At 55.5% G+C, this 10152-nt stretch overlaps 2 protein-coding genes across 4 annotated transcripts in view; one reads left to right on the top strand and one right to left on the bottom strand.

Moving 5' to 3' along the window:
* Window positions 1-1220, top strand: part of Tnfrsf6b (TNF receptor superfamily member 6b) — a 1460-nt gene extending 240 nt beyond the window's left edge. The window contains exons 2-4 of the mRNA XM_010633423.3: window positions 1-206; window positions 289-483; window positions 820-1220. Coding sequence (XP_010631725.3) covers window positions 1-206; window positions 289-483; window positions 820-1106 — 688 coding nt within the window. The 3' untranslated portion in view covers window positions 1107-1220. The remainder of the gene's footprint in view (window positions 207-288; window positions 484-819) is intronic.
* Window positions 1221-1998: 778 nt separating this feature from the next.
* Window positions 1999-10152, bottom strand: part of Arfrp1 (ADP ribosylation factor related protein 1) — a 9161-nt gene continuing 1007 nt past the window's right edge. For 2 of the 3 annotated variants that reach the window (XM_010633360.2, XM_010633359.2), the window contains exons 3-8: window positions 9807-9894; window positions 9501-9583; window positions 4596-4677; window positions 4208-4278; window positions 3111-3211; window positions 1999-3037 (exon numbers count right to left, since the gene is read on the bottom strand). In XM_010633360.2, the coding sequence (XP_010631662.1) occupies window positions 2950-3037; window positions 3111-3211; window positions 4208-4278; window positions 4596-4677; window positions 9501-9583; window positions 9807-9894 (513 nt within the window). In that variant the 3' untranslated portion in view covers window positions 1999-2949. The remainder of the gene's footprint in view (window positions 3038-3110; window positions 3212-4207; window positions 4279-4595; window positions 4678-9500; window positions 9584-9806; window positions 9895-10152) is intronic. The other variant, XM_010633361.2, reaches the window with a different exon arrangement.

Raw genomic sequence — 10152 nt, 5'->3', positions numbered from 1 at the left:
CCCGCCGCGCCACTACACGCAATTCTGGAACTACCTGGAGCGCTGCCGCTACTGCAATGTCATCTGCGGGGAGCAGGAGGAAGAGGCGCGGCCCTGCAGCGCCACCCACAACCGCGCCTGCCGCTGCCGCCCGGGCTTCTTCGCACACTCCGGCTTCTGCCTGGAGCACAAGCTGTGTCCACCCGGCACCGGCGTAGCCGCCCCGGGTGGGTGGTGGGCGTGGAGAGGGTGCCCGCGCTCTCTGGCAGAGAAAGGCACCGCGCTGACCCTGCTCTCCTCTCCTGCCAGGCACCCCCAGCCAGAATACGCAGTGCCAGCCTTGTCCCGCAGGCACTTTCTCAGCCAGCAGCTCGAGCTCGGAGGAGTGCCGCCCCCACCGCAACTGCACGGCTCTGGGCCTTGCCCTCAACGTGCCAGGCTCCTCCTCCTGGGACGCCCAGTGCACCAGCTGCGCTGGCTTCCCGCTGGGGCCCGGCGAGCCAGGTAAGCAGGGTGTGTGGGGCTGGGGACCCCACAGAAGCTCTTCTGGAGGGCGCGGAGAGTAAAAATGCAGGTAGGAGCGGGGTCTTGGGCACACTCCACCCCCCACTCCCCCAGGTAGCGCTGGAAAGCGCTCCCAGTCCGCTTGAGGTTGGAGCGCCTGAGGGAAGGGGCCGATCCTCGGTCACCTGGAACCCTGTCCTGGGCCTCCCGCGCTCAACGGGTGGCTTCCCCCTCTCCACCTCCGCCGGCACAGCTGACGTTTCCATCGCCTACCCAGTGCAGTTCCCTTGCTCTAGGAACTCTGTGACACGCACCCTCCCCTGCACTGTCTTGCAGGGACCGAGGAGTGCGACCTTGCTGTCATCGACTTCGTGGCTTTCCAGGACATCTCCTTCAAAAGGCTACAGCGGTTGCAGCAGGCCCTAGGGGGCCCAGGGGATCAGGGCCTGTCGCCATCCAGGGAGGGCCGTGCGGCCTTGCAGGTGAAGCTGCGAAGGCGGCTGTCTGAGCTCCGCGGGGCGCGGGATGTGCCACTACTCCTGCAGCTGCTGGCCGCGCTGCGCTCTGCAGGGTTGCCAGGGCTGGAGCGGAGCATCCGCGCTCGCTTCCTCCCAGCCGGCTGAGCCACAGCCTGATCCCAGTCCCGTGCCAGCATGGGCCTCAACCGCACCGAAGAGATTTCTCAAAGTTTATTTTATAAAGCCATTTCTTAATCCTGTTGTCCTCAAGTTGTGCCTCTGCTCTTGGAGCGAAAGCACGCCTGAGCAGAAGGGCCAGTCATATCTCACCAAGGTGTTTCCTGCCCCACTGCACCCCGGACAGAGACAGACTACCCATCCCCTGTGCTCACTTGGGTCCTATCTGGGCAGGTGCAGCAGCGACGGCCATGACCACCCCACTCTCCCTGTCTGCCCCAGACTCCCTCGTGAGCCCCCAATCTTGCTCAGTGGCAGGACAGCACTGATGGATGGCAGGCAATGACACTGTTCCAGGGATCTCGAGAAATCCCAGGGGTCAGGCCAAGGCTGTTCCTGTTTCTAAGGCTTCTGAGGCTGAGGGGCCTCGAGTTTGTGCAGACTGACCAGGAGGACTGCTCCAACTGCCCCTTGACCTCCCAGGTGGCCAGATCCTTCCTGAGGCTGGCAGCTCAGCCCTTCCCACAGGTCCTAGGAGCCAACCTACATGACATCAGGGCCCCAGAGAGGAAAAGGGACCTCCCTGTGAGTCACAGCCCCTACAACCAGACATGCCGGCTCACTGGCCAATTCCTGGCCCTTCCAGCGCCCCCTGAGAGATCCCCCCCCAGGGGAGGGGCAGTCTGGACAAAGGACAAAGCCACCAGGTCATGGGGGCTATGGCCAGGCCACTTCCCACAACAGCAGGACAACAATGCCCAGTCAGGCTATGTCCACTAGCCACCAGGGACCCAAGAGTGGCAACTTTCTGCTGTGGTCACTATGCCTAGATAGCAGGGAACTTGGCCTTTGGGCTGTCTGGAGGAATGGATGGGCAGGACCCAGTCAGGCTGTCTTTATTTTGCATTCTTGCCTGTCCACCCTGGGGAGGGTGGCCCAAGTGGTGCTACGGGAAGGTCAGAGAGCAGCCTCACCTGCAGGGCTCAGGGGACACATGGGACCCCTCTCCTCATACCCAGCCAGGGCCAGGCATGCAGGCTCAGCACACCGCTGCCCTGGGATCTGTATGAACCCAATTCAACCAGGTACCCCAGGGTACCACCTGAGCTGGACTAGGGAAGTCTCTGCCCCCAGAAAGGCTGCCCAATCTGCTAGATGGGGTGGGAGGCATAAAGACACAGATACCCAGCTTGACCTCCCAGCATTTCCATGGTACCCCTTTCCCTTTGACATTAAATGTGGTGAGAATGGGCCAGTGGGGGGTATGGCTTCCAAGTCATCCCAGCCCTGGCCTGAGGTGGCCACAAAATCCAGGGCCGTGCTGGCCTCTAGCGATGTAGGCTGGATCTTCCTCAAGGGAATACTGGCTGCCACGCCTGCTCCAGGATAAGCCACGGCCACATCATCTGGCAAATGAGACAAAGTAGCTGCCACAGACAAACCCGTACTTTCAATACAGCTCTTCTCAGGCTCCATCTGGGACAGCAGGCGGGCCCAGGGTGGCGTATCCAGCCAAGGCCTTGTTCCCCCACCTTCCTTGAGGCCTAGGCTGAGAGGGTCACAGGGCCCTTGCGAGTATCAGGTAGGACCCAAGGCTTGTGGTGGCCAATATGGAGCCAGGCAGGCCCAGCTGCCCAGGTCCCCTGGCAGAAACCTCTGGATGTCTATACTTTTCCAGACACAAAAAAGTTTGTCTTAGAGAAAACATAAAGCAAATGAAAGAATCAAAAGGCAAGCAAACCCAACCCCCAGGATCAGTGGCACAGGAGCCAGCCGGGAGCTCCTCCAGCACTAGGGGACGAACCGTCTGGGACGGCAAAGCTGGCAGCGCCTACGTGATGTCCCTCTGCCGTGGTGGCCGGTGGACGTTCCGCACGACACACTTGACCATCCATTCAATGCCCTCGCGTACTCCTTTGCTGCAAAGACAGTGGGTATAAGGGAGGGCTGTCTCTGGCCGCAGGACCCCTGCAGGGTGGAGCCTGGACTCACCCTGTGAGGGCAGAGCAGGCCTGGGTCAGACAGTCTCGCCTGCCGATCTTACAGCTGCAGTCGCTAAATGCAGTCTTGATGTCAGGGATTGAGAGGCACATCTGGTGGAGGAGGCAAGACCCTGAGGAGTGGCCCATGGCCTGCCCCTGTTCAGCTTTCATCCTCGGGCTTTCAGAAGGTACCAAACCTTCACCCCAGGAGACCACCTGGAGCAAAGCTCTGCCAGGTAGCCAGCGTCCTCACACTGAGGCCACAGTAGTCAGGACACCAAGTAGCCCAAAGGTCTACCCAAGACTGGCCATGAGGCTCCAACAAAAGGCCACAAGAGTCCAGAACTGCCCCCGCCCTTAAAACGAGGCCAGTCCTTACAGCAAGCTCCAGGCAAGGACTCAGAGCTCCGTGGTGAGGATCTGAGCCCCAAAGGCAGAGAAGTAAGGGAGCGGGGAGGAGCAGGGCCCTGGCAGCTCTTCTGCTCACCTTGTCTTCTGAGAGAAGACCCCTGCCCTTATTGGACACCCCCCTCAGTAATGGTTCTGGGACTCTCAGAGGAGCAAGTAAGGCACTCCAGGTTCACAGGGCAGTAGGGGGAACAAGGGACAACTGGGACATAAAGCCAAATGGAAGGGAACCTTGCCCCTGAACCTCTTCAGATGCAGTCCCAGGGGCAGTGGTGACACTAGAGGGGTCCCTGGCTTGGGAGGTGGTTGGCACAGATGCTGGTTCTTTCCTAGGCCCAGCGCTCTGTACCCCAGCCCTTCTGAGCTCAGAGCTTTTGCCTGGGTTTCCCCACCAGCAGCCCCCGACACCCTGGATGGAGGTCGGCCGCCCTCTAGTGGAAAGAAGGTGCTCCTCACCTCCCCTGCACTCAGGGCAGGAGAATCTCCAGCAGGCAAAGGCCTGCTTGAGCACTGGCAGCTCCTGGTGACACCCAGAGTAGAAACAGAGCAGTAAGCTGGAGGTCCTGAGGGTAGGGGGCAGAAGGGTCCTCCAGAGGGGCTCTGTACACCAAGGCGGACACAGGGCCCACGATGTCTGTGGGTGCCCCATGCACTAGGGACGCAGGGGCAAGCTACAGGGGGAGGTAGGGTGGGGCTCACCTCCACATCCTGCTTGTTGGCCAGCACCAGAATGGGGACACCATCAAGAGCCTCACTCGAAACCACCTTCTCTGGGGAGGGGAGAGGGGGGCACCTCATACACTGCATCCTGCCTAGACCTGCAGGCCCTGCCCAGGGACCCGCAGGATGGTCAGTAGAGACAGGGCTCCCTCTTCCTCCCCCATTTCCCATTTTCCCACATAGAAATGTGCTCAGGGACCTCTCCGTGAGGACAAGGGCACTTCCAACCAGGTGCTGGGCCAGCCTCTCTCAGGGCCAGCTCTAGATACACAGGATGTCCAGACTGGACCTGATCATTTCTCCATGGCCCTCCCTACAAAGCCTGGGACTTCATGGTCTCTTCTGGGAGTGGCCAGGCTACACTCACCAAATGCCTGCTTGGACTCTGACAGTCTGTCTTCATCGGTGGAGTCAATGACATAGATGACACCATGGCACTCTGCATAGTACTAGAAGAAAACAATGGAAGCTGGGATTGGAGTTGCCACCCTGCCAAGGGCAAACTCAGCCAGTCAGGCCCTGCATTGTGGCCACCAGGAGAGGCCCACAACAGGAAGGGACAGGCAGAGACTGGCAGCCACCACGGGAGCCACGGTCTGGGAATAGGCACAGCTCCAACTGTAAGACGTGCTGGGATGACCTCTGGGGTTGGAGAATCACTGGGGAAAATACCCAGGCCCCTTCAGGAGAGCCCTGGTGAGGTGGCTGGCCTCCCACTGCCCAGATGCAGCTCCTGAGAATCTACGTGCAGCTGTTAGCCTGATGGTGGTGAGAAATAAGCAAAAGTGAGATGGGCTGAAGGAGCCGAGACAGCTGTGCAGCTCCCATGAGGGTACATGTGGGGGCTTGTGTGATGCTTGGCATAAGAGGGAAACCCAGTGATATGGATGCCAGGTGTACCACCAATGAGCCTCCCAGAGGCCACTGGGTGAGGCTGGAGCTGCCTACTAAGCTGCCTGCCTGTCCTTTCCAGGACAGTGCCAACTGCTGATCTCAGATCTCTGCAGGCTGGACCAGCACCACTGGCAAGACACATGGGCAGGCAAGGAGCTACAGACCCACATAGCAGCAGGGACTCAGCTTGGGAAGTGAAGACAGGATCATGGAATCAGCCATATCCTTGGGGTATAGCCAAAAGCACACACTGGCCATTTTACCTCAGCATCATGCCAGCTCCCCTTCCCTAGCACAGTAGAACTCAACACTGACCCAGTGGTCACATGCACCTGAGCGTGGACAATTAGAGCGGGAAGCCAGGAGTGGTGATCTGCACCTGTAACCCTAGAACTCTTGAAAGGCCGAGGCAGAAGGATTTCAAGCTCAGCCTGGGCAGCTTAGCAAGACCATCTTAAAATAAGAAAAAGGAGGAGTGGTGGTGGTAGGATATAGCTCAGTGTGAAAGCCTGGGTTTGCCCAGTACAAGGAGGGGTGAAGAGGGGAGCAGGGGACACAGCAGCCTGCTGTCTCTGCATGATCTTTAAGGGCCAAACCACTAACAAAAAAGCTACAGCACCTGCAATTTCCACAGTAGAGCTGAGGAGGCCTGTGGTCAGATGTCCTCCTTGGTTCTGCAGTAAGACCCACACACAGCATCTGCTTTGGCTACTGGGCAAGTGGGCTGCCCTTTTGCAAGAGGCATGGAGCTGGAAGGTCTCACTGTGGAGCCCTCTATGGTGGGAAGGAATGCCGTGTGGGGTCATAGTAAGCCCCCAATTCAGCATGTGGTACCTGTAGCCCCAAGCAAGCACGAGTGTCATGGGTGACCAGAGGCCAGACCCGTGGACCAAGCAGCCAGAGCTGCCCATAATACCTTCCCGGCAAAGTGGACAGCTCAGCAGTAACCAGGGAGATGGAAACGGGACATCAACCCTCAAGGGAGGGGTTGTGGTGATGGGGATCCTGTGTAAGCAGAAGGAATACCCAAGCATGGCTCATTGGTCACAGCTGGCTCAGATGAACACTCTGCAACAGGCCAGAGGTGCATGGTAGCTGCACTAGCCTTTCTCATGCCACGCCTTGAGAGAGAGACTGTTTGGGCTCATACCTAGATGTCCCCAAAGCCTCATGTGCTTACAGGTGGGGCTTTTGGGAGGTGACCGGATCATGGGTCTGTGACACTGGCTCAGTCCACTGAGGGCTTTACAGCTGGGTATAATGTTGGAAGGTGAAGCCCGGTGGGAAGGGCTGGGTCACTGCGGACGTGCCCTGGAAGAGTTAGCATGGATATGCCTCCTCCTCCCTTGACCCTGCTCTTTGCCTGCCATGTCTCGAACTCTTTCTCCTCTGCCATGGCACCCTTTCTTGGAGCCAGGTGACTATGGACTGAAACCTCTATAAACTGGGGTCAAAATAAACCTCTCCTTTAACTTGTAGGTGTCAAGTATTTTGTGCCAGCAATGAGAAAATACCTCAGACAGAGGCCAAGAGGTATCATCCCTGAGGACAGAGAACAGGCAGTCCAGTTGGTCTTCTTTGTGAGAAGTTATAGCCAGAGACTGGCATGTGTCAGACCCGTGGGCAGCAGCATTACCACAAGAAGGCCTGGGATGGGTGGAAGCAACAACCACAGGGAATGACCCATCTCGAGGTCTATTAGAGCATCCACTGGGGACAAAGTGATGTGGCAAGCTCGATGCAGTAGCCATGGTGGCAGAATATAGGCCTAATAGGACAGTCTCCGTGGACCACTAAGCAAGGCTCATGGAGCCACCAACAGATGCTCGGCCTGATAGCAGCAGTTGAGATGAGCTCAACAAGTGCCTTGTGCTATCCTTTAAGAAAGTCAGAGGGACCGCGGGTGTTTGTCTCCCCAGCAGCAATGGGGGACCCTCAGGTATGAGATACCAGCACACGATCCTATATCACATCACATCAGCCCATGAGTTGCATGCCTGAACAAAAGACTTTGTACACCACAGTCATAGTACATCCAGACACTCTCATATGGGGTATGGCCAGCTGCAGTGCCTACAGGGAGGCAGAGATGTGGAGGCCCAAGCCCCACGATATGACCAACTGTCCCAAATGGAGACCTTTCTAGGGCACTGGGCTTGAACAATAAGGACACAGAATCCAGGAACCAGGAGTTGCTACCTGTCCCTCCCAGAACCCATGGGGAGCTGTGCTGCCTGTTCCAACTGTGGGCTCTACAGGGTTAGGGGGTCCTGCCCACCACAGCAGTACAATGAACCAAACCCCTCAGTCATAAACCACGGCTGTGTGGGGCATGCTGGGCTCTTTGTGTCTAGAGAGACCCCATCATGGCATGGATAACTGCCTGGAGTGGCAGGAAGGTTGGCAACTCTGGAGAAGGGCTAAGACCACCAGGATGAGGTCACACCCTAACAAAAGAAGCATCAAAAATGAGCACAATTCTACGCCATACGCAAAGACTCTAATCCACCTCATCATTTCCCTGCCAGTTTCACTTGGGAAGCCATGCCCCAACATAAGAGGTACAGATCCAAGCAGTGCACAGGTGGGTTGTGGCCAACACAGGCATGTGAACCCCATTGTGGCGCTGCTTTCAAGAAGCAGGCTGGCAGCCGGGGATTTAGCTCAGTTATTCTGCCACCTGCCTTGCAAGCGCAAGGTCCCAAGTTTGATCCTTGGAACCAAACCAAACCAAACCAAAAACACTGTAAGAAGCAAGCTGTGCATAGTACATAGCCTCACTTTGGCTGCTAAGAGTCACCTTTCCAGGTCATACATATCTATCATAGCAGTGGCCCGCCAGGCAGCAATATGGAGTCTTGGGCAGCTCTGGCTGACACAGTCCACTTATGACCAACTCTCCTCCAGTGCTTCCCACTGGGCCAGCCACTGCCCCACTGCCCCAGTCACCCAAGTTGATCTTTCCTCCTGCTCCATACTATGCCCTTCCTGCAGTCTTCCTGTTCTTGATACTTAATATGCATTCTGTACCCAATGCATCTTGGCATCTATTCCCTTGGTCCCATCCTGTGACAAGAATGTCATCTGTGAATGCCCACATATACCTGGCTTTTGGACAAGCAGGCCTTAACTTGGTTCATCCCCTGTCTGATCTAAGTGGCCATAGAGAGCATGTCAGAAACCTTCTGGTCATAGGACAGATGCCACCCTTTTAGCTAGAAGTCATGTAGGCGGGAATAATTTGGTGGGGCCCATGAAAGGAAATCCAGGTCATGTGAGCCTTGGTTCTAACACAGGCCAGTTGGCAAGCATCAGAGTGGCAAAGGGTTTTGCAATGCAGCAGTGAACTACCCCATACCTACTATGCCAACCTGTTGAGTCAGGTATTTCCTGAAAGAAGAGCTGGGTCTCTCTTCCTTAGTGCTGGATTTAGTGTTTGCGACACACTGAGCCGGACAAAGACTATAGTCTAGGGACAGTGGGGTGAGGGCTAACACACTGGGGTCTCAGTAAGGCCCAAAACCTGTTAAAAGAGGAGGCAACTGCTGCCTGGCACTGAGGATATGCTCCTCTAGATGGGGAAGAGGCCACTCCTGAGAAGTGGATAGTAAGCTAGAAATGAGGCAGACTGAGCCACCAGTAAACTCGAGCCTTGTGCCCTTCCCACATTTTGTCTTTGTCATTCCTGTGTCCTATAGTGATCAACAACAAAATCTCTAAGGTGAAAGAGAGCAACTGTGTCTTCATATTTAGAGGATACAGACGCTCTAAAATTTTTCTGTTTTTTATTTTCTCCTGATCAAGAAACACGGGTATCTTGATGGCTCTGAGACACAGCCGGATGCATGACTTTCCCCGCAGGCTTGAGCCTAAGCTGGGGCCTTAAACATTCTAGGCACTGATAAGGGGTTTAGGTTGTTCCTCAAAACACTCAAAATAACTGAAGTAGATTCCTTAAACTTTTATATAAACCCTATTCCTGACCCTTTGTTGGGGGAAATACCGGGTACTTGTAGAACATCTTTCTTTGCTATCTGCAAAAAGGACAGGCTACAGCCCTCTATGAATTATCCCAGTAAGTTCTCTGTACTGACTCTGGTGAACAATGCTTCTTTCTTTGGAATCTCAACTAGCTCTACCTCGAGAAGCCCAGCCAATCCTTTGCGGGAACTCCTCTACCGCCCCTACAGCCACTTTTGTGGTGATTCCGGCTGGGGGTTTGACTAGGATGAAACAGGAAGTAACTGGGGAAAATCCTCAGGAACAAAGTAGGTAAAGAGATCTCTCTCTCAGAGGAAGAAACAAAGGGTTACCATCTGGAGAGAAACTGCATAGGAGTAGGCAGTGCCAAGCAAGAGGAAGGTGGTGTATGTCTTACCTTATCCCACAAAGACTGCAGCTCTTCCTGTCCCCCTAAGTCCCAGAACATGAGGCGAGCCTTTCCTATGTCCACAGTGCCAACTGGGGAGAGAGAGAAAAGGCAAACTCAAGACCTAGTCCTTGACACACAAGTCCCAGCTCTCCCATGCATACACTATACCACATCAATGCCACTTCAAAGGAGGCTGAGCAGAGTTCCAACAGACAGGCTTCTGGTCACTGGCCAACTAGGTTGTAGACATCACAGGATCCTTACAGCCCTAAAGTGCCCCCTTACATTCACAGCCCTAAAGTGCCCCCTTACTGTTTAGACCCACGGTGGTGGTAATTTTAGACAGATTCATCCCCTTGTAGTTCTTGTTAAACCGGGTTTTTGACTGCTCCAGGAAGGTCTGAGGAGAGATGGAGGATAATTAGAGTCAGCTAGAGCACCAGGTCAGGTTCCCAAATATTCCTACTTGGTCTATTCCTTAAAAAATGAGCCAGGGATTTAGCTCAGTGGTTCCGGCGCCTGCCTGGCTACTGCAAGGGCTCAAGTTTGATCCCTGGTAAAAAAACAAAAAACAAAAAACTACTGGGCCAGGGATTTAGCTCAGTGGTGCTGCCACCTGCCTCACAAGCGCAAGAACCCTAGTTCTATACCTGGTACA

Source organism: Fukomys damarensis, unplaced genomic scaffold, assembly GCF_012274545.1.
Source record: "Fukomys damarensis isolate Sample0158 unplaced genomic scaffold, DMR_v1.0_HiC HiC_scaffold_22, whole genome shotgun sequence".
Classification (NCBI taxonomy): Eukaryota; Metazoa; Chordata; class Mammalia; order Rodentia; family Bathyergidae; genus Fukomys; species Fukomys damarensis.
The sequence above is the reverse complement of the archived record's forward strand: the minus strand, read 5'-3'. Positions and strand labels throughout refer to the sequence as shown.